Genomic DNA, 24,652 nt, shown 5'->3' on the forward strand with positions numbered 1-24,652 from the left:
ATAACATTTGGTAAGGTTGATGTATAAAATAAATAAATGAAGGTTGCTTTTCATCCTAGATGGGGATGAGTCAAAGAAAAAGTCTTTGTGATAAATCTTAAAAAATGAAGCAAGTACTAAAGTCATGTGATCATTTCTTTAATTTAATTTAATTTAATTTATTTATTTTTGGGTAATCTTGGGACCATCCTTGAAACAAGTAATTGGGCCCTATGCACATAATTAAGTACACCATTGATCCAGCCCATTCGTCAAACGGTTAAAGTCAACTGTAAGAATATTCCCTAATTAAGACACGTGTCAAGAATCTATGGGTTCGAAAGCCTCTTTCTCTCTTCAAGCTCTACCAATAGAGACTATAAGTTTGACTTTGACCACCGGGAACCGGGTGAGTGAGATTTGTATTTTCCCGGGGAAAAGGAAAACGCTGCACTCACACCAGTCGTATGTGGAGTTGTGGACTGCAGATGAGCTACAAACAGAGGCCCGAGAACAGAAGAGGAAGAAAAATATCCCTTGGATTTGCTTTTTTTTTTTTTTCTTTTTTCTGGGTTTAACCAGAAAGCGACTCCTCTTCCCTAATTGCGATTGAGCATGTTCACTTGTTCAGTTGGGATTTCATTTAATTTCGACTGTCTTTCACTCTCCGCCATTTTCAGAATATTCAATTCCTTACCCTTTTGAGGTGGGTTCATAACTGATTCACTCTCTGCTTCCTGTATACTTCACACTGCTGCTTTGAGAATTCCAGGCTCTAGGCTTCTTTTTTCTGCCATGGGGTGGTGGTCTAAGAACCAGGGAGTTGTCTACAAGCCTGTGGAGGAAGTCGATGTAAGCCCAGAAAGTGATGAGGTTTACCTCCGGTTGGATGTCAAAGGTTCGAACCAGATTATCTTTACTTTTCTGTGTTTCAATTAACTTGTTTTCTGTGTGTGGGAGGTAATTCTGATGGTGGCAGTGTTTTGTAGTTATTTTGCTGTTGTAACTTGTAAGAGTGTGTACAAAAGTGTGTTCTGAAAATTGATTAGAATTCAGTATTTGGGTGGAGATTATTGGTTGCCCATGGCAATTTTTAGGATGCAAGCACATTTTTTATATTAGAGTGTTAGGATTGATTTCTTTTGTTGGTGTGCAAGTTCAATAGCTGTTTCTGTCGTTGTTTGATCATGGGTGTTTATTACATTTCTTTTTCTTGTCTAGATTTCATACTCTTTAGTGATTGCCTTTATTTTGGTGAAAACTGGGAATGTGAATGTTGGTTTAATGCTTTTAAATTCTATAATTAGATATTGAATTATTTATGTATTGGGTTTGGACATCATTGAATTCACCTATATTTTAGTGTTAGGCCAAAGGCCACTAGATGTCATTAATCGATTGATCCATTGCATTTGGTACCAACACTTGCTTTCACTTCCTCCATCCCCAAGCTTATGATGGTGTTCACTGAAAGAATGACCTTGAAAATATGGAAAACTATAGATGACAGCAGCAGTTGCAGATATGTTGACATTGTGGATTTCCATGCTTATACAGCTCCTCGTATGGTTGGATTTTTAATCAAGATTGCTGCATGGGTTCTGGAATCAAGGATTATTGGAGCACTGTTAGTGTACATACTGAAGGTTGAAAATCTAATTCACAAGGTATCATTTTGGTGTTTCTTGCTATTGTCTCCATTACCTTTTAAACTTTGTCCTTTGTTTTTTTCTTTTATTTTTTATTTTTTATGTATATCTGGTTGAATTTTGGTAATTTGTAGTTCAAAATTGTATCCTTTAGTTCCAGTAAAGTTTGGCCTTTTTAGGCTAGTACATTGGAGTTGCTGAAGCACATATTTCCAGAGAGGAAGCTTTTCAATTGTTCTCTCTATTTCTTTCATAGTAAGTTATGTGTTTCTAGCAGCAAATAAAATTTCAATAGAACTCATCATATATCCAAGGGAAAAAAGTGTGGGAAAGTCTGCAGCAGTACTGTATTATGTTCCAGATAGAAAGCTAGGAAATGATAGCATAAGTTCCAAAAATTTTCTATGGGGAAGCAAGATATGAATACCTTCCCAAGTAACCCATGCCCGTACTGTATTCTGGATTTTTTTTACATTTTGTTTTTATCAGATTTATGGATTCTTTCTTTTTTATCCTTTATTTTTTGGATTCCTATAACCCATGCCCGTACCTTTTATTCAAGAAAAATTCTAATATGCTGTAAATACTGTATATCTTCAATAACCATCATTTTGGGAAGAAAATAGTTAAATTGTATGTATGATAGCTTGAGTAACAAAGGATTTTATGTCTACATAGCTGTAATTCCATAGAGAAAATATGTCTTTGTGCACCTTTAAATCATAATATTTATACAACTTGTTGACTGGTTAATGGCTAACCAATTCCTCAAATATTGCTGTACATTTTGCTTCTCTCTTAAGTAGTTTTGTTTTTGCGTTCTATTTGATCTAATCTATTAGATTTTTTTCACATTCTATTTGTCGTTATTTATTTTATCTTTCAGTAGTTTGATAGTTCGTCTCTCATATATGGATATTTTAATGAATCAGGTTAAGAATGGGAAAAGTTTCCTCTTCTTGTAACTATTCGAATAATTTATTGTGTTTACTACAATTTTTAAAGGCCAAGAGTTTTCATGGCCTTTTCAGAGATTTTCTTCACTCTACTTCTATACGTTTTTTTTTTTAATCCTAATCACATCAATATTCAAGTGTGCTACCTTTGAAATTCCATTTCCATTTGATTGTTTAGTGAAGAGGGAAGAGCAATCTGTGCAATTCATTTGATTAAAATAAGATGTACTACAATCATTTATTTGGAGATAGAATTTAGTATTGTGGTTTCCATGTCTGCCTACATATTTACTTGAATTTGGCTTCTAGTTTCCTTCTTCATATTGAACTTAAATTCTTTTCTAGTTTCTTGGATATGTCAGCATGATACCTTCTATGTCCCATTTGTTTGACATAATGATGCCATTTTAAGTAATTTTCCCAGGTTGGATGTTTTTATATCCATGATTATCTTGTTTTTGGGTTTCATATTCATATCATTTATAAATTCACAATTACGAATATTTTTTTCTTGCTCTGTCAGAATAAGTTTGTTCATCAGTAAATCTTCTTTTTCTCACCTAAATCCTGTCCACATCAAATTACAAAGATTGATAACAAAATGAAAAAGGGTTTGAATTGAATTTCTAATGAAAATGATGGCCTTGGAATTCCATTTATCTTTGATTTAAAAGCTTTTGAGTCCAATTCTTTCTAATGGAACATTCTATGCTTGTATCTTTGTTTATATCCTGCATTTCTCTTGTAGCCACTTCTATCCTTATTCCTTCCTTATATAGTAATTTGCCTAGTATATCATGATACTTGAACCATCTTATTCCAAGAACATAACAAAGGTTCTCATTGAGAAGTTGCATACTTGCCTTTGTTTTGCAGTTCATTTCCTTTGCAGAGTTGAAAGAACCGCCTCTGTATGTGCCCTACCATCCTTGGGAAGGTTAATTTCTTCATGAAATTCTCTATTCTTGATGCATATGCTCATCTAAATGTTTTGTGTTGAAAAGTTGATCTTTTCATGAATTTGTTACTGGTTAAATGTTAGTACATCACCTTGTAAGTTTCTCATATCTGACCATGGCAGATCTTGAAGAGAAAGAAGTTAAATCCATACCATCTGAATTGTCACCACCCGAGAAAGTTCTGCAAGCTGTGGATTGCTTGCCTTTACGTTCAGATGTTACAGTAAATGTTCAGAAGCCCTCATTTATACGCTGGGCAATACAAGATTACTCAAAAGCTTATATTTCAGGAGAAACAACTCCCCTTATGGTACATCATTTGCTTACCATTTTTATCTTTGATTTACTAATGGTTTACCTTTCAAAAATGATTTGTGTACTTATTCAATCAGACTTTTCAAAGCATATGTATTGATTCTGTTAGTGCATACTGCCTTCCATTTGCTGCTTTTGGAACCTTCTAAACTTCTTCTGTATTATGTTATCTTGCATTAGATTATTTAACATTTCCTATAAATATGCTGTATATTCTTTAGTTGCTTAACCATGAATTGTACAGGTAGCACAGTGCTTTCTAGATGCTGTGCGTGACTCTTCTAATCCTCCCCTTCATATGTCATTCTTTATCAATTATTATGCTGAAGATATTTTAAAGCAAGCTACTGAGTCAACTCTTCGATATGAGAGAGGTACTTGTCTTATTGGTAAAGTGCAAACTACAATTAAATAATTCTTAAAATATTTCTATGATTATAGCACTCTTTGTGCTCTTTTACATGTTAAAATCCTTACATTATTCCATCATCATCATCATTGTCATTTTCATCTTCTAATCCTTGTCCTAACTATATATATATAGGGTTGGCTATATGAGTCCTATTTTACCATTATGTTCTCTTCAATGTCATATCCATTGTTAAACTATGGGCCCTTAAATCTTTTGTCACTACTTCAATCCATGATCTTTTTGCTCTGCCCTAGATCTTCGAGCCCTTTCAACTTGTAACATATCACTTCTTTCCCTAGTTTTATTACCCACGGGAGCTATTCCTAGGTTCCTTATAGTAAGTTCATTTATGTTCCTGTATATGATTTCTAGTTTTCGCTCATCCTCAAAATTTATATTTCTATCATATTAATGCCTTTTGCACCTACTGCTTCTTGATTGCCCAACACGTTGCTCTATACAACATTTCTGGCCTTATAATTTGTTTTATAAAATTTTGCACTTAGCCTAAGTGGTATTCTCCTATCATACTAGACTCTGAATTCACCCCTCCATTTTCCCCATCCTGCTCTAATTCTCTGGGTAACATCCTCCTCAATCTTTCCATGTTGTGAATCACTAACCAAGGTAACAGAACAGAATTGAGATATCACTTGACCTCCATACATCTGGTTTTGCATAATAAGAGCATTTTATTATTTATTATATTTATATGATTAAGAATTATGGAAAGTTGCAGATTAGTACCTGCACTTTGGGGGTGGTCTCACTTATTTATTACCTGAACATTGAAAAGTGCCACTATAGTACCTGAACTTCCAGAAAGTGCACTTTAGTCCAACACTATTAACAAACGTTATAGTGGGTACTAAAATTACCAAACTGCCCTTTTTCTATTATGAACAGTCAAATACATTTATAGAACCGACAAAACTCCTCTCTCTCTCTCTCTGTATCAGTCATTCACTTCATCAAATGGATAGGCATGGTTGAATTTGGGGGTTAGACAGGTTACCTCAATCTAGCGGATTCATTGCCACCTGTTTGTAGTTATCAGGATGCAGCCACTACAAGTGATTGGGTTTTTCTTCTCGCGTTCAGTCTCAGGGAAGAAGATGATGAGCAATGTCTTCTTCCAAAGAAGAGGGCAAAATAGTCTCTACCTATTTTATGTGAAGGGTAATTCTATGATCTTGAAATGTTTCAATTGCACATGACATCACGTGCATCAGATAATTGACGAAACGCTAACAACCGGACTAAAGTGGCACTTTTGGGAAGTTCAGGTACTATGGTGACATTTTTCAAAGTTCAAGTACCAAAGTGAAACCACCCCCAAAGTACAAGGTACTAATCTGCAATTTACCCTTAAAATTAACACAAGAGAGGAGTCTGCAAAAAATAGCATATATGACCATCCATTATTGTAATTTATTTCTTCATTAGCTATAGACATGCTTGGATTTGGAATTATAGTTGAGCTTTGAGACTGGATTTGAATATGAGCTATAAATTAGGTCTAAATTTAGAAACATGATGGGACCCCATTAGTTTGTACTTCAGCTTCAGGAATGGTTATCCCATGGTTTCTATAATGTAGGATGATCCAATAGATATGGGTTTGTGGTTTTAGGCATTTAGAAAATAAGGTATTTAAATAGGGGTATCTTTGTTATTCTGATGCATTTAAATGGGCTAAATTTTGAAAATGACAAATGGTTACACTAATTGTGTAGGATTTAGAATATAAAACAATGCCTTATCTTGCGAAAAAATGCCAAGTACTAACCTTAAAAGATTAATAAGAGGTTTGGGGATGTGATAATCAATGTAAAGCATAAGACAATAATTTTTTGATCAAAAGAAGACCCCATAAACAAAAAGAGAAAAGGGCAAACTACAAAGACCCCCCTTGTACTATGGGGTCAGTGACAAAAACCTCTTTGTACTTTAAATTGTGACAAAGAACCTCTAAACTTTTACCATGCAATAAATACCCCCTAGTCGCTAAGATGATGGAATGCGTCAAATTTCTAAAATACCCACATGAACTTTCTTTATTTTCTTTTCATTGCCCTTTTTTCTTAAACCCTAATCTAATCTAATCTCCATATTTCCTTCTCTGATAAAAGTTATGTTAAAAGAAGTGTAACTCAAGGAACTACAAAATAAATGAGAGTGGTAGTAGAGAAAAGAAATTGAAATCTGAAGGATTTCTTTAATCAATTTGAAATTATTACAAGCTATGAAGCCTGAAGCATTGAATTTTTTGATAAACTTCCATGAATTCAGCCATTGATTAAAATATTCAAGTGCTGCCATAATATTTTACGATTTGTTGTGCTTCATTTGTGAAGTCAAGCAAACAAGTCAAATTCCAAATGTCTATTAGTTTTAGTTCCAAACCAAGTATTAAACATAGTTGTCAAGGCATCGCCTAGGCGACTAGGCACCCTTGGTTGGCTGCCTCGCCCAAATGCCTTGACTTTAGCAACTAGGTGCCCTGCCTAGGTAACAAAAATGACAAGGTGGATGCCTTTTATAATATCATTTATGTTGTTGTATCTTATTAATGTATGTGTTAATACACTTTATTATATGATATATATTAATTATAGAAAGAATAGAATAATAAAATTCTCTTTTTCTATTATGTCTCTCTAATTAAATAAAACAAAAACTCCATCCTTGTTTTTTTTTTCTATTTTACTTTCTATCTTGAATATTTATCATATAAAGTTAATAACCTTCTTTAGTTGCTAATTAATATGAATTTGCTCTATTAAATACTTATTATAGTAATATTATTTTTGAAAATAATAAAATTAATATATGTAAAAGATTTTTATCTTTTAGATGTGATGATTTGCCACATTTTTTGAAGAAATTTAATATTCTTAATAAAGAGAATTGCTATTTTTCAATTAACATACATGTTGAATGGTATATAAAACTAGGAGACTAGCCAAAAGTTAGTTTTTTATATTATAAATTTTTTATCGCCTAGGCAACTAGGTGCCCCAGTGTCATGCAAAATCACCTAGACACCTTGAAAACTATGGTATTAAAGTGTGGCAGTCCAGCCTGGAGTTGCATTTACAGGCAGAGAAGTCCACCAACATCCATCAATTGTAGGAATCAATCGTCTCTGTGGTTATTGGTATCTATGGCGATTTGGTTGGAGATGTCTTCTCACCGTTCAAATAAATAAGAAAAGGGTACTTTTCGGATTTAAAAAGTTTTAAATAGCTGAATGAAAATCCTTTTCAAAGATGACTAGCAAAATGCTAATGGAGGGGGGTGTCTTTTGTCACAAATTAAAGTACAAGTGGTCTTTGTCACTGACCCCATAGTATAAAGGGAGTCCATGTAATTTACCGAAGAAAAAATTATAGGCAATTGAAAAGATACAAACCATATTGAACACTAGATTAGCGTTCCATTAACATGCATGCTAGAGTTATAGTAAAATAGTAATCACCAAACATGCATAGAGTCATAACCACATAGATAAGAGTTCCAAGGGGAACCCTAAAATTTATTAATTCTGAAGTCTCAGGAATTTTTCATGCAAAATTTTCAAACCCTTCTTGGACTATTTAACTCTGACAAAAGAAAATTGAATTTTATAGTAGAATAAATCTTAAAATTCACTTAATCTATTATTGCTATTTTCTTTTATACAACAAAGCAACTATAATCTTGGATTAACCATTTATTAAATTTTGAATGGGACCAGGCTTGATGTGGTTGGAATTCTTTAAATCATATACCTGGTTTGCATTCAGAAAGTGATTCCTATAGAAATCTCAATGATACTTGACTTCTTATACCCTTGTCAGAACCTAACTTCTGCCATAATCATAGAAATTACTCCTTTGAAGGCATTCATAAATCCCAAGCCCATCTGCAAAATCTATCACCGAAATTCCCTTTCAATTATCCCATGTCCATAGAAAGTGGGGCCCATATGATGAAACAGAACCTCATGGTGAGATTCCTCAGCCCCAAACCTAAGAATATCAAATTTCAACTCTTTGGTCAACCATTTAATCATTGAAAAATACTGGTCAAAGGATAGATACTTGAAGATGAAAATCTCTTTAAGTTTGACTAGTTAACATAGAAGATTTGAGTGTTGGATGAGCAATCTGCCCCATAATTGAACTTAGAATTGTGAAATTAAGAAAATTCCAAAGTTTGAGGCCAAACCCTTTTCATCTAACAATCCATATACCATTTTTTTTTCCAATAAACAACTCGTTTTCAATCGGAATCTTTCATATTCTAGAAAAATCTGGCCCATGGCAGTTTAGTAAATAAGTTTTACCATAATCAAGAAGAAACGTTGTCTGTAATTACCCCTTTGAATTTAGACCTTATGACTAGAAAAACCCAATAAACATTCATCATAAACTTATTTCTCTCTTTCTAGTTTGTGGGATCAAGTTCTCTTTTAAATGGCCTTAAGTAATCTTGAGGTTTTTCTTAAGATTATATGCTACTTTTCTTTCAATGGGCACTATCTATTATTATGCTACTTGCTACATTCATAATAAATTGATTTACCTCCTTATAGGTTGTGGAATCAAATCCTCCTTTAAAGGGTCCAACATGTTCTTGACATATTTATAGTCTAAAAACTATCATGTTTATCAATGGACACTATCCATGTTATATAACTTATATTCCCACTGTATTTTATTATATATGTTTATTTTGAATACTTGCTCAAATGATATTGTGAAGATATTTCTTCTAGATTATGTTTTCCTTCTTAACTCTCCTCATATTATTATCCAGGGGAACCAATTTCAATTTTGGACGGTGTCCCAATTGCTATTAAGGATGAAATAGATTGTATGCCATATCCAACTACAGGTATTCTTCTTTGGAGAATTTTCTATAGGCAGAGTTTATTTTTAGTACAATTATCAAATTCTATTTAGTAGAATGGATTTAATTATTTTTTCATAGTTTCTAACTTCAATAATGGTTCTAGGAGGAACAAAGTGGTTACACAAATTAAGACATTGTATTGATGATGCATGTTGTGTCAAGCATCTAAGATCCTGTGGTGCAGTGCTTGTTGGGAAAACCAACATGCATGAGCTTGGTGTTGGAATAAGTGGAATAAATCCTCATTATGGGTAAGAGCAAGTGATTTATGCAACTTCTATAATTTTCTTTATCATATTTTTTATTAATATATTACTGAATTAGACAACTTGTTTGGAACAAGCAACATAATAGATGCTATTACATGTGCATTTCCTAATTATTACAGGGCTTCTAGGAATCCTTATGATTCCACCAAGGTGTCCGGAGGTTCTTCTGGTGGATCTGCTGCAGTGGTGTCTGCAGGACTGTGCCCTGTTGCCCTTGGTATTGACGGGGGAGGTAAAGTTTTTTTTTTTTTCTTACATGAACAAGATCATACTAACACTACTTTGTTGCCATATTGTGATAAATCAACTTTGAATATAAAATTTACTAAATAGGGTATATGTATTGCTTGCACTTGGTTCCGACGATGGTAGTGTGTCGCACCGACGATGGTAGGAAAATCTTAAAGGCGTAGTTTCAGTGCCGTACATCTTTTTTCAGGTTCCCACCAGGCGGGAAATTGAGATGGGGAGTAACGAATCAATTTTTTGTGCTAAGTAAATCGTCATTTGGTCTGTTTTCAAGTGGTCGATGACTCAGAGGCCGAAGTAAATTTTTGTTGGATGAGGACCTGGATGCCGAGCTGACCAGGCCGAGCTGGGGGCAGATTCGGTGCCGAGTTAACTAGGCTGAGCTGGGCAGGTTAGGTGCCGAACTGACTGGGCCGAGCTAGGCAGGTTAGGTGATGAGCAGACTGGGCCAAGCTAGGCAGGTTAGGTGATGAGCAGACTGGGCCGAGCTAGGCAGGTTAGGTGACGAGCTGACCAGAGTGCCGAGCTGACCAGAGGGTCGAGTTGCCTATTAGGTGTCAAGCTGACCAGAGGGCCAAGCTGCCTATTAGTTGCCAAGCTGGATTGATTGTTGAACTTTGTAGTTCTTTAGAGACCTGCAAGGAATCAATGTCAGAGGACCCGGGGTGGCTAACCCGGCGAGGTCGCTCCGATGCTTAAGTTAGTACTCTCATAGTAGACTACGAGCTAAAAATCACAAAGTATGAGAGCTAAAATATGCTTACTTGCCCCCCATGTCATTGGGGTTGGTGCCTTTATATAGGCATTGTTTGGTGTGCACTTCACGCACCATATTCGAGATTTCTGAGAAATCGTCTAAGTGGTCCGAGATTCCCTGAGGTAACCGCCATGCACGTTGACCACCCTCCGGCTCATTCGGCACGTGGGCCAACTTCCAAGGATCGTGGGAGTGTTTGGATATGCATTCCAAATTCGTTGGCGAGCACATCTTGCAAGTCACCAGGTCGGCGCCTGTGCCAGGCTGCCATGTGGGACACCATCAACTTGGTTAAGGCAAGTTGTTGGCAAAGTGGTTCCGGGTGTCACCTAGTTGTTCCGAGGTGCCATGTGTCACAATATCATTGGAGGGCCAAATCCACCCTCATCATTTAATTGGCGCCGTCTGTGGGAAACACTACAAAAAGCTAAGTTCTCACCCTCTGAAAGGCCAAGTCCTTTTCTTCCAAAAAGCTAGTTCTCACCTTTTAGAAACTAAAAGCTCTCACTTTCTAGTTTCCATTTTTTATGAACTCAAAGACTATGCAGGAAGTTGATGGCCAACAGACTAAGCAGCTCTACCAACTTTATTTCAACTCAGATAAAGTCTCATCAGTCCTCTTCGCGAGGTACCCTCTACAAAGATGAGCTTTTCATGGCTTCTGCGGGAGTAGGCGGCCAACGGACTACATGGACGCCCTTGCCGGTCGAGCCTTCCAAGGCTCCCGTGCGAATTGGTGACCTAAAGTCAGTAGTGCTGCCCTCGTAGGTCGAGATCCTAGTAGCTTCTTGTAGGAGTGGGTAACCGACGTCACTAACGAGGCTGATGCAGCGAGCCGTAGCTTTAAGGCGCGACCTGGCAGCCTGGCCCTGAAGACTTGACCTAGGCGCCGACTTAGCATCCTAGCCCCGGCGCGAAGTGCCGAACTGATAAAAGACATCGGCACTACGATAAGTCCCAATCGCCTCTTCAGCATGGGCACATAAGTCCCAGTCGCCTCCTCGGCATGGGCACATAAGTCCCAATCGCCTCCTCGGCATGGACACATAAGTCCTAGTCGCCTCCTCAGCATGGGCACATAAGACCCAGTCGCCTCTTCGGCATGGGCAAAATCAAAGATCAAGGAGAGTGGACTACAAGTCGCTCCCAGAGCTTAAGGGCTAAAGTGCCGAACTGGCAAAGACTTCGGTACCACATAAGACCCAGTTGCCTCTTCGGCATGGGTGAAATCAAAGATCAATGAGAGTGGACTATGAGTCGCTCCCGGAGCCCAAGGGCTAAGGTGCCGAGCTGATAAAAGACCTCGGCACCACATAAGTCCCAGTCGCCTCTTCGGCATGGGCATACAAGTCCCAGTCGCCTCCTCGGCATGGGCACATAAGACCCAATCGCCTCTTCGGCATGGGCAAAATCAAGGGTAAGGAGAGTGGACTGTGAGTCACTCCCAGAGCCTAAGGAATTGAATCGACGCTTACGAACTCATCGAATTAGTCATTTCAGGCCAAAATGAGCAAATATATTCCCTTCGCCGAGTTACTTTCAGCTCGGGAGTGGGGGCAAATGATGAGGGCAGATTTGGCCCTCCAATGATATTGTGACACATGGAACCTCAGAACAACTAGGTGATACCTGGAACCACTTTGGCAACAACTTGCCTTAGCCAAGTTGATGATGTCCCACCTGGCAGCTTGGCACAGGCGCGAACTGGCAGACTAGCCCTATGCAAGCTAGCAACCTGGCACTGGCGCGACCTGGCGGCCTGGCCCTAGCAAGACTTGGCCCTTGCGCGAGCTGGCAGCTTGGCACTAGCGCGACCTGGCAGCCTAGCTTAGGCGCCGACTTGGCGATGTGGCACATGCGCCGACCTGGCAACTTGCAAGGCGTGCTCACCGATGAATTCGACATGCATATCCAAACACTCCCACGATCCTTAGAAGTTGGCTCACATGCCGAACGATCCGGAGGGTGGTCAACGTGCATGGCGGTTACCTCAGGGAATCTCAGACCACTTAGATAACTTCTCAGAAATCTTGGATATGGTGCGTGAAGTCCACGCCAAACAATGCCTATATAAAGGCACCAATCCCAATGACATGGGGGGCAAGTAAGCATATTTTAGCTCTCATACTTTGTGACTTTTAGCTCGTAGTCTACTATGAGAGTACTGACTTAAACATCGGAGCGACCTCGCCGGGTTAGCCACCCCGGGTCCTCTAACATTGATTCCTTGCAGGTCTCTAAAGAACTACGAAGCTCAACAATCAATCTAGCTCGACAACTAATAGGCAGCTCGGCCCTCTGGTCAGCTCAGCACCTAATAGGCAGCTCGGCCCTCTGGTCATCTTGTCACCTAACCTGCCTAGCTCGGCCCAGTCAGCTCGTCACCTAACCTGCCTAGCTCGGCCCAGTCAGTTCGGCACCTAACCTACCCAACTTGGCCCAATTAAATCGGCACCTAATCTGCCCCTAGCTTGGCCTGGTCAGCTCGGCATCCAGGTCCTCATCCAGCAAAAATTCACTTCGGCCTCTGAATCATCGGCCATTTAAAAGCATACTAAATGACGGGGTACTTAGCACAAAAAATTGATACATGACCAAAAATTGATTCATGAGGGAGTTAGAAATTGGTCTCAGAAAGAGGGATTGATGCGAGGACCAAACCTAATGTATCTTATAGTAAGGTGGGAAAACAAGTTGGTGGTGATCACAGAAAGTCATGCGGTGGAAGCAAGGAGGGACTTCCTACGGAAGTATTTGGTGGGGAGATTCGGATGGGGGGTGGAAGCTAGAGAGGTGGAACCATGGGTGGCTAGAATGTGGAGGGGGGTGTAGGGAGTTAGGGTGAAGAAGATGGCAGATGACTTATTCTTATTCATCTGTCCTTCAAGAGCTGAAGCGGAATGGATCTTTGCGCCAAGGGCCGTGGCATATGGACAAAAATCCTCTTCTTCTGGATCGGTGGGGTGCGAGTGCGGGGTGCTTCTACCCGGAAGTTGAAGCTGAGACGGACTGTTCGGATTCCATTTGGATTAGGGTCTTTAATGGGTTAGAATGAAGGTCCATCGAGGTGAAGATATTCCGAATAGGGTGGCGGTGGCGGCTGGTGAATCCCTGTTCTCAGTTCAAATCTGGCCTGAGCTCTTACCGACGGTGAGTAGATGGAAAGGGGGAGAAAGGGGGGGTCGAAATTCCGCAGGTGCAGAGGAAAATGAGTTCGGATACTGCAAAGTCCCTAATGTTGGAAGGTGTGGACGAGTCTCCTCAGATGTAGACCCCCTGTAAAGAAACCCAAGCTAATCCTGGCTCGCCTACGCATTTTCCGGCGACTGGAGATGGAGAAGAAGAGGAACGGACGCTCTGTATTCTGAAGCGTCCGATCACGGATGAGATGAAGGGTCAGGATGGGCCTTTTAGAAAAAGCCCTGATGCTGGATTTCAAATTTCAGAAGAAGGGGTGTTTGGGCGGGGGCGGGGGCTGGGTTTAAAGGAGTTAAAAGATATTATTAAGGAGTGCATGAGAGAGCTAAACATGGCCCCCTTAGAGGATTTTGCACCGAAGACTAGTAAAGACAAGTGTTATAGCACGGTCTTCGAGTCCTGCTCGGGTCAGGAGACTTTATTAGGAAATCAAAAAACCCAGTTAAATCATTCACACCTGTGTAAGGGCCAATCATGGGGGTCAACTGTTGGGCCTGGGCCGAAAGCATTAAGTGAGCCCAGGTCCCTCTTCGGAAGGAAAGAAGTCTTTAGTTCTGGGCTTGGGAAGCCCATTAGCTTCAGTCCTATCTCTAATGCAGCAGAATTTGGGCGCATGCAAATGTCGCAGGGGGTGGAGCCAAACGGCAGGGGCAGTGATCTTTGAGAGGCGGCCAGCATATCAGCTCCTTGTGCTCACGTTCTCCTCAACGACGAGTGAGTTCTAGCCTAGAAGTGCAAGACTTGATAGTGGCGAGAATGGAAGATAACATTGTGGAAGCAGAGCCTATTGTGGTGGTGGATTCTACTGATTCGGTGGAAGAGAGGGGAGAGGATTTCCTTCAGAGAAGCGGTGAGGAAGGGAGGGAGAGAGCCAATGATTCCTGGAAGTTAAATGAAAGTGCTGTTTAGGTGAATGACTTCAAAGGTAAGACTTCCAATCTGTTGCTTCAGGGTGGTATGCAGCCTGACAATCCGTCTTCTGCTTGGGTTACCTCTAAACTGCTGTGCTTGGGCAAATTCTTGGGTGTGTTGATGGAGGGGTTGGAGGATGAAACAATCGAGTTCTTGGAGGGGATTGAGCTAGGGTCCTGTTGGAGAGAGGGAATCTTGCGGCTAAGAAAGGGGGAGCAAATTCGAAGAGGAACAGGGAAATGACGAGGCTAATTTGGGGGCTGAATGGCAAGGCGAGGTGTAGTGAGGGGATGGCGAGAGGAGGGAAAAAATTTTGAGCTCAGGTTGGGGGGTTTTTGTTGTTTTTGCTTATCATGGCTCAAATGGATCTGAAAATTCTATCATGGAATGTCAAAGGTTTGTGCTCGGGAAGAAGGAGAGTTGTGGTTTGTGCTTCCTTGAAGAAGTCGGGCTCGAAGTTAATTATGCTGCAAGAAACCAAATTGGAGTTTATGGATGCTGCTATTGTCAGAAGTATCTGGGGAGAGGGTGAAGTCAGGTGGAAAGCTAAAATGGTTGTGGGTAGCGCAGGGGGTTTGGTGACTCTTTGGGACCCCTCTTCCTGTAGTCTTGTTTCTGCTCAGGTCGCTAATTTCTCAGTTTCAGTGTTGCTGAAATTTACTAATGATGAGGTCTGTCAGGTTACAAATGTCTATGGCCCTACAGATAGAAGCCGTAAGAGTGAATTTTGGGAGGAATTGGCAGGGGTTAGAGCCAATTTGTCCATCCCTTGGGTGATTGGAGGTGACTTTAATATCTGCCTTTCTGCCGAAGATAAGAGTACTAGGTGTAGGAGATCTAGAGAGATGCTCCAGTTTGCAGACTTTATTAACAGTTTTGATTTGTTGGATCTTCCTCTTCAGGGTCATCGGTTCACTTGGACAAATAATCAAGATTCCCCTACTTTGGTGAGGCTAGATAGATTCTTGGTCTCTCAAAATTAGGAGTTGTTTCCTGATTTCAGATAGGTTGCTCTCCCTAGACCAGTTTCTGACCGTTGCCCAATTCAGTTGATTTGTGGTTTCAAGACAAAGTCAAAGCTCCATTCAAATTGGAGAATTGCTGGTTCGAAGAGGCAAATCTAACTCAAATTTTGAAGGATGTGTGGAATGGGTTGCAAGTGGAAGGTACGGCTTCGTATATCCTGGCAAGAAAACTTGGAGCAGTTAAAGAGAAATTAAAAATCTAGAGAAAGGAATTTTCCTTGAAGTCAGAACTCAAAAGCGTGGCCTTTTGAGTATCATTGAGGAAGTTGATTCAGCTGAAGAGGTTGGCACTATTTCTGAAGAAAGCAGGCTGAAGAGATCCCAAGCAAAGCTAAGATATGACAAATTGGCAATGGAGGATGAAATTAAGTGGAGGCAGAGGGCTAAAGTGAGGTGGCTGAAAGAGGGGGACAAAAATACCTATTTTTTCCATAAGATGGCAAATGCCTGGTCGAGGGCATCATCTATTTCTAAGCTGGAATGGGAAGGTAAGGTTGGGGTTTCTGATGCGGAAATAAAGGGGGTAGCAACAAGTTTTTATAAAAATCCCTACACAGAATCTTGGGCTCGTAGACCCTTCCCCAGAAATCTCCCTTTTAAGCAGTTAAGTGGCGATCAAAAGTTATATATTGAGAGGCTTTTCTCGGAGGAGGAAATCAAATATGCTATTTTGTTGTTGGCAGCTGATAAGTCGCCTGGCCCGGATGGTCTTACCAATTTGTTCTACATCAAATGTTGGGACACTGTTAAGCAAGACATTATGAATGTTTTTCAGGCTTTCCATGATAATGCCTCTCTCCAAAGAAGCTTGAATGCTACCTTCATCATTCATATCCCAAAAATTGAAGGGGCTGTAAATGTGAAAGACTTCAGGCCAATCAGCCTCCTTCACAACTTTTATAAGATTCTGGATAAAGTCCTTGTTAAGAGAATGAAAGGGGTGTTAGGAAGTGTCATTTCTAACAATCAAAGTGCCTTTGTCCCTGGTAAGCACATGCTTGATTTGGCCTTCATTGCTAGTGAATTAATTCACTCAAGAAGAAGAGAGGGAGTTCCAGGTTTAATATGCAAGTTAGATATTGAGAAGGCTTATAATCATGTTAACTGGAGGTGTATTTACTCAGTCCTACAACAAATGAATTTTGGGCAGAAGTGGAGAAATTGGATTAAAGTGTGTACTACCTCTCCTAAGTTTTCAGTGTTGATCAATGGGCAATCAACAGGCTTTTTTGAAAGCTCTAGGGGGCTGAGGCAGGGGGACCCTCTATCTCCTTTGCTTTTTATCTGTGTAATGGAAATTTTGACCCTGTTTTGTAAGAGGATAGCTGATGATGGCAGTTGGGAAGGATTTGCTATTTGTTTGGGGGGAGAAAAGGTCAATATTGTCCAGTTTGCTGATGACACCTTGTGCTTTATGGATGCATCCCCGTCCCAATTGAATCTCATTCTTGGTATTTTAATATGGTTTGAAGTGGTTTCTGGGCTGAAGGTGAATTTGAACAAAAGTTCTATCATTCCAGTGGGGCATGTTTGTAATTTAGAAGAGTGTGTTGAGGTTTTGGCCTGTAAGACTGACTTTCTTCCTGTGAAGTATTTGGGTCTCCCTTTGGGGGCTAACTGGCTCTCTTCCTCGATCTGGGATCTAGTCATTGAGAGAATGGAGAGAAAACTTTCATCTTGGAAGGCTAAATACCTTTCTTTTGGAGGAAGGGTAACCTTGATAAAAAATACACTCTCAAATCTACCAACTTATTTCTTATCCCTTATCCCTATCCCAGTTGGTGTTGCTAAAAGGCTGGAGCAGCTTTAGAGAAATTTCCTTTGGAGGGGCTGGGAGGAGGATAATAAGGTTCGTCTAGTCAATTGGGACCAAGTCTGTCTCCCTAAAACTGAAGGTGGGCTAGGAATAAGGAAATTGAAGAATTTCAATACTGCTCTTTTGTGTAAATGGATTTGGAGATTCTCGGCTAAGAGAAATGCTTTGTGGAGATCTCTCATTGCTGAAAAATATGGGGTTGATTGGGGAAACTAGAGAACTAGAGATCCCCCTCCTAATTGGGGCAATTCTCTGTGGAAAGGAATTATGAGGAACTTTCCTATTTTCGGGGAAGGGATTTCTGTGATTGTGGGTAAAGGTGATAGAACTAAATTCTGGAAAGATAAATGGTGTTTAGAAAGCCCCCTTGCAGGTTCCTTCCCTCAGCTTTTTAGATGTGTAGTTAATCAAGAGGCTACTGTGGCTGATTACTTATCTTTGATTGAGAATTCAGTTACTTGGTCCCCCTCTTTTAAGGAGAAATTTGTTTGATTGGGATCTGGAAGAATTCTTGGAGCTGATGTCACTTCTGCTTAATTAGAAGATTGGTGTGCTTGGGGAGGATATGTGGTTCTAGAAATGGAAGCAGGATGGTTTTTTTTTTTTTTGTGAAGTCCATGGCTGATAAATTATGTAACGTGGGGCTTTCTGAGTTCCTAGCTGGGCAGATCTGGAATCCTTTGAGTCCTTCAAAATCCAACTTTCTGGTTTGGACGATGGCCCTTAACAAATGTCTCTCCAGGTCTAATTTGTTGAGAAGAGGTATTCCAATTCTGGATTCAAATTGTGTTCTATGTGGGACTGCTGCAGAAACTACAGAGCATTTATGTCTTCATTGTCCGTTCTCCTTTCAGATTTGGATGCATTTTCTTAAAGCTTTGAGTGCTAAGTGGGTCTTGCCAAAATCAGTAAAGGATCACCTTTGTTGCTGGAAGTTGAAGGGTCTAAGCAATAGAGGGAAGCTAATGTGGAAGACAATCCCAGCTGCTGTCCTGTGGTCCATTTGGGCTGAAAGGAATAGTAGAATCTTCTGTAATAGGTCTAAGGGTCTTGATGATGTAATTCAGAGAGTTGTGGGCAAGTTGATCTCTTGGATTTCCATTTCTAGGGAATTCAGAGATCTTGGCATGCCTGTTTTGTTTCAATCTTGCTCCTGGTGGAGGTTGTAATCCTGGCTGCTTTTCAGACTGCCTTCTAGGGTCTGATTTGTAGTTTGCTTTTGTTTCTCTATGCTGAATAAATTTACATTACCTTTTCTAAAAAAGAACAACCAATGATGGATATTTCTAGAGTTTGTATTTTATCCCATCGCTTTCCCGTTAGACTTATATCTTTCTTTTTTCTCTTTTTCTTTTTTTCCTTTTTTACTTTTCTTATGTATTGAAAACTGTATGAACTTAAGTGGTTTTATAATTTTAATAGGACCTTATAAGATATGAACATATTAGAGTGGTATTATAGTTTTAGTTAAGATTGCATGAAAAAAGTCCTGTTTGTATCATAGTTTTCAATGTGCCAAGGCACCCAAGCGATGCAATCTAAAAATATAAGAAGCTTATGGATTTCTACTCCTCCTAAACTAGTTTCTTTTGGTTTTATATATAACCTACAAACTTCATATTGGATGCATCCATACACTAGACTTTTACATGGAGTTGAAAAAACTGTTGTTAGAGTTCCAAATTAGAATGATTGTAAAACCTAACACTTTTAATGGTTGTTTAGGTTCTGTTCGGTTGCCTGCTTCGCTTTGTGGCATTGTTGGTTTCAAGCCAACTTTTGGACGTGTTTCTCACTTAGGGTGTGTTACAACTACTCTATAACTAACATTTTTTGTGGGATTCATTGTTTTTGTTTCAAAGTTCTAAAGTTTTCCTTTGTTGCTTCTCAGTGTTCTTCCTTTGAATTGGACAGTGGGAATGGTTGGAATACTTGCAGGCACAGTTGAAGATGCAATTATTGTGTTAGTTTTATTTCTATAGCAAGCTATTCATTTTGGTTTATTCTTTAGAAGTTGAGACAAATTTATCATCCCTATTCAGCCAAAAATGACATATGCTTCGCTCTTCTTTTATTAATAATAGAATAAAAGAGTAAGCCATAAAATTAAAATTCACTATAAGCATATATCAGTAAAGTCAAAATAATGAAAAGATCCCTTATCTACTTGAAACTGATTCCATACCATTAATTACCAACTAGGTTTTTTAAAAGGAGGAAATTAGGGAGATAACATATGATAGAGAAAAGTGGAAAAAGAGAAGATATCTTTCTACTAGACAACTAGCACTATATATATCTTAAAATAATATTAGGAAAAGTTAGCTTTTATTAGCACCTTGATTCTGGAAATAATTTTTCTTTGTGGCTTTTAGCAACCCCATTAACCTTATGTTAACCTTCAACACCTGTTTAATGTCCTTTTATTTTTTTCCTTTGAGAAGATTAATTAGTTCTTATGTGCAAAATTTTCAACAACAATAGAAGAAATAGACATACAAAATAGAACAGAAGAGATAAAAGCATCATAGAAAGGGGATAATATCTCATAAAACACAGAAGTGGAAATAGGATAGCAAGTATATTGGTGTTACCCTTTGCATAAGATAACAAGCTTAGATCCTTAGACACATATTTATAAAGAAAATTAGGACCAAGAGGATGACTACATAGGATGACCCTATTCAACAAAATTAGAACTAAGGGGATTATATATTTGAATTGAGGAGGGGCAAAAAAGGAAAAAAAATAAAGCAGAATTAGAAGAAAAACAATATAGAAGAGAGTCAAATGGCTTAGTGGTTGGTTGACCCTTTTACTATTTATATATAATCTTTGCATAAGGACTAAAGCACGAGCTTTAGTAAAAGTTTAAATAATTATCTCACATTTGGTATCCTTAGTTTTTAAGATCATAAAGGCTAATTTGCTTTCCTCCCATAAATCTTATACATCATCACTACCATTACATATGTCTGAATAAGAAATATAGAAAAATGAGAATTTTATTCATACAACTTATAATTTACTGGTTGGCCGGGTGGTTTGTCTAATACATCAACTAGTACTCAATTTGTTTTTAATTTATGAGTCTAATTTATGTTTCACCTTTGTAGCTAACAATGATTATTTGTTTTTAGTTATGCAGCTATCAGTGGGAAACTTCCACCAAATCAACCCACTACTTTATTGGTATAATATATTTGCATTCTTTTCTCCAAAGTTCAATTTCTTCCTCTACCATGTTGAATATCTAAATCAATATTTTTTTTTGGGGGATAATTTGAGCACATTCCATTTTTGATAAATTAGGGCACATCCCTATTGAAAAAAATAGAGAAATCCATGTTTATTGTAATAAGGGAGTAGTACCCAATCAATTAGAATGAGTGTCTCTCATTGACTTGTAGGAGAGATGAATAGTTTAACAATTTTTGCTTTGGTTAACTTTTGCAGTAATTGTGATTTTACACTACCTAATATTTTATTTACATTTAAAAGGAATGAATACATTCATAATGTTAAAATTCATATTCTACTATGACAATTCTTTCTTGAATATGTCCTTTACTTCTTTGAATAACCATATGCCATAATTTGCTAATTTTGCTCATGATTTTTGGATCACATACAGCCCAAAATAAATCTACCACTGTTGAAATCTACAAATTCTACTCGATATAGATTGGCAAAGTACACAAAGGTTTGTGATTCTACTATTAGAATTCAATTTATACAAAATTTAAGGTTGTATTTGGATCAAAGTGCAAAAATGGAAGCAAAATATCATCTAGGTTCATCCTACAGGGAGGTTTTGAAGTTAGTAACATCCATCCAAAGGGATTTCATATCCACTAAAATTGGTAGAAATTGATAGTTTCCAATCCTCATCTAATGACAATAAAAAGGAAATGATATCCATTTCCTTATATCCTCAAATTCCATGTCAATGTTCATTAATTAGAATGCCACTTAATTACATGTAATAGTTTGATTACTTGTTCATTTAATAAAATTCATGAATCATGTTCTTCTAATGTTATTTTTATTTCTTTGGGTCAAATAGTGGTTTAATGATTGTAGTGATGACATTAAAAGTTGCTGTAACCAAGCATTGGACCGGCTATATGAGCATTATGGATGGGAGGTATTTAAATGTTTATTAATTCAGTGTTACCCTTATTAGTTCACATTTTTGTCATACTTTATTTATGCTTTTTTAGTGGGCTTATACATCCTTTTATTTATCACAAGCAAAAATTATAGCATATTGCCATAAAAGGGTTGTTTTTAATATTGAAAAGTAACAGAAATCCATAAATATATCCCAATGTTGCTAGTACAATCCTAATTTTCTTAAGCCTTTGTAACATGTAAGACTATAGATGTTACCATACCAGAGATAGAAGTGATGCGCATTGCACATTATCTGACAATCGGTTCTGAATGTTATGCAGCAATTAGTCCTCATCTAAAGAACATGTAGGTTATCTCTAGCAATCGCGTTCTATTTGCCATTTTATTTGATAAAAATATAAAAAGTATGAATACTGATACCACAACCTCTTATTGAACTAGGGATAGAACAGAGTTGGGGTGTGATGCAAGGGTGGCACTTCGATTATACAGTTCTTTCAGTAGTAAAGAGTATTTGATTGCCCAGAGAATTAGGTATCCTATAAACTTTTCTTATATTATTGATTTAAAGTCATGGAAATATCTCAATATCTAGAATTCTGGTAACATGATATTTTCTAATAATGGTCACTGATAAATATTTGTTAATCAATTTAATGATGCATCTAAAAAATTATGTGGTGTACTTTAATCATTAGGCAATATGCTCATAAATTATATTTAATTTAAGTCAAAGGAAAGTTGCTATTTATTATTAATTTTTAAAGGAATATAGCTGTGGAATCCAAATGCATATTTATTTACTCACTTTTTGTTGTAGAGTTTTTCCATTGGAGTTTGATACTACATACTTTGTTAAGGTGTACTTACTAATTTCTCTATGTACAAGCATCATGTTTTTTTAAATAGGTGAAAACCCTTATCATTATAGCAAAATGAATGCAAAGTGGGTTTTCTCTACTAAAAGTGGTTTAAATGTTGTACTTACGAAGGTTAACAATAAATCTAATATAAATCAAATGTAAAACATCTAAGATATCTCAAGCATAACTAATATAGAGACATAAGATGCAATTATAATGGTATAAAACACAATTATGAAGGTGTTAAAAATGCTTGGAAGAACAATACGAAGGTGTGAAATGGCGACATAACTGTGTAAAACACACCCAAGATGTTTGAAACAAAGCAATCAACAGTAGTTGTGTAATCTATAATAAAAAAGAAAGAAAAACTTATCATTTGTGATCAAGGTACGCCATAGCAATATTGTCTTTGAATATGTTTTTGCCTCCTTGTGGGCAATATTCTCAATTCTTTTGTTAATGACTTCCAAACTCTAGTATATAATGGTTAAGCTCAACGAGTTGCTCTATCTGCAGACCAATGGTGAACCTCTAGTATTGTCTATGAGTGAATAAAACAAAAATAAGCAAGAAGCAAATAAATCACAATAGTGTTCTATGTTTCTCCGTTATGTTTTTTTATGTGAAGTAATCTCACACAAAAGACTTATAATAGACTCCAACAAGTGGATGGTTATAACTCCACCACCCTTGACAAATTTGAATAAATCTACAACTCATAAATTCTCCCACAAAAATTCTTTCATTGCAAAAGTAATCCTTAAAAACAAAAAGGAAAAATGAAAATAAAGATAACCTGTGAAGGGGCTACAAACATGTGCATGTGCTCAACATAGCATGGTACGATGCAATGTAGTGGGTTGACATGCATGTATGTGATAGCTTAGTTGGACTTGACCTGACATGTGCATGTGTGTGGGTAACCCATGTAGCTTATAATATTACCAACCTAAGACAAATATTATCCCCACACTCATACGCTCTAGAAAAGTTTATTTACGAAATGTGGGACACAAAGTCTCCCCTAAAATAAAAACAAGAGGGAAAAAGAAAAGACAATGTTTTCATAAAACACAAAACAAAATAAAAAGAAATTGTTCCATGTGAACAAATTCCAACAAGAAACAAAGCAAAATCTACTTTATACTTTTATCTTAAATAAATAAAATTATTTAAAAGTTTGAAACACTAAAATTTAATTAAAAGCTTAAATTTCTTAATACAAAAAGTTCATGGATTCACATATAAGGGAGATATAGATATGACTTCTCATTTTCCAAAATTCAAGACATAAATGTAAATAAGAGTATTCCAAACAGCATGCTACTACCATGTTTTTAGTTTTATAAAATAAGTATCCTCATTTTCACATCATGCAACATCTCCAATATTTAGAAGGTTTATGTAAGAAAATGTTATATGTATATGTATTTAATCAAAGGGAGACTAATAGGACAGAGAGATTAGAGAAAAGATTGTACATAATGGGTTTTAATAAAAAGGGAAAATTTCTTAAACTACCTCTAGGGTTTAGGAAATTAATTAACTATACCCCTATGTTTTAATGTTGTCTTAAAATACCCCTACTTTTTTGAAAATTGTCACACAACTCCCTTCTTGTTAAGTCTCTCTCCCAAACCGTTTACACATGACTTTACGTGTTTGATTTATTTTTAAATTATATACAAAATACCATTTCCGGCAAAGATCACCATCTTCTCTACTCAAACCAGCGGAGGCTAACATTCCATCATCTTCCTCTCCGACTTCTCTCTTTCTCTCCTTTCCTATTTTCCCCTTTTCCTTTCCATCTTTCTTTTCTTCCATTTTATTCTGACAAGAACAACAAATCCTCAACAGTGATCTTCTCTTAATCTTTCCCATCATCACCATTGGCAAGCATTGATAAGGTATGGTTAGATCAGTAGAGGATTTCCTAGGGTTCATGGTATCCACAAACTATTACCATATCCCCATCGGCATTAGTTTTCGCATCCACCTAGGGTTTAGTTGTTGATTCTAGCATCAAATTGGAGACAAACAACTAGTTTTTAATTGAAAAATGAGTGATATAATTCTGGTAGGAGTTAGGCGATCGGAAATACCCATGACTCCAATCCTTGGTTGAGGCCAAGCCATTACCTTTCCCTCTGAAGGACAAAACCCACTCTGTTGACTGGTTATGGGAGGAACACTCTCTATCATCAATCGTCATCGACGTGACAAGAGCATTCATCTTTCCAAATGAGAACAA

The 24,652-nt window shown here is 37.7% G+C and overlaps 1 protein-coding gene across 1 annotated transcript in view; it reads left to right on the plus strand.

The window, feature by feature from the left end:
• Positions 1 to 386: 386 nt before the first annotated feature.
• Positions 387 to 24,652, plus strand: part of LOC104587064 (fatty acid amide hydrolase-like) — a 32,439-nt gene continuing 8,173 nt past the window's right edge. The window contains exons 1-15 of the mRNA XM_010244516.2: positions 387 to 877; positions 1,537 to 1,646; positions 3,461 to 3,521; positions 3,666 to 3,853; positions 4,103 to 4,232; positions 9,074 to 9,151; positions 9,273 to 9,420; positions 9,558 to 9,670; positions 19,121 to 19,196; positions 19,287 to 19,358; positions 20,536 to 20,587; positions 21,030 to 21,098; positions 21,462 to 21,542; positions 21,774 to 21,877; positions 21,974 to 22,066. Coding sequence (XP_010242818.1) covers positions 775 to 877; positions 1,537 to 1,646; positions 3,461 to 3,521; positions 3,666 to 3,853; positions 4,103 to 4,232; positions 9,074 to 9,151; positions 9,273 to 9,420; positions 9,558 to 9,670; positions 19,121 to 19,196; positions 19,287 to 19,358; positions 20,536 to 20,587; positions 21,030 to 21,098; positions 21,462 to 21,542; positions 21,774 to 21,877; positions 21,974 to 22,066 — 1,478 coding nt within the window. The 5' untranslated portion in view covers positions 387 to 774. The remainder of the gene's footprint in view (positions 878 to 1,536; positions 1,647 to 3,460; positions 3,522 to 3,665; positions 3,854 to 4,102; positions 4,233 to 9,073; positions 9,152 to 9,272; positions 9,421 to 9,557; positions 9,671 to 19,120; positions 19,197 to 19,286; positions 19,359 to 20,535; positions 20,588 to 21,029; positions 21,099 to 21,461; positions 21,543 to 21,773; positions 21,878 to 21,973; positions 22,067 to 24,652) is intronic.

Source organism: Nelumbo nucifera, chromosome 5 (assembly GCF_055504915.1).
Source record: "Nelumbo nucifera cultivar China Antique chromosome 5, China Antique-T2T, whole genome shotgun sequence".
Classification (NCBI taxonomy): Eukaryota; Viridiplantae; Streptophyta; class Magnoliopsida; order Proteales; family Nelumbonaceae; genus Nelumbo; species Nelumbo nucifera.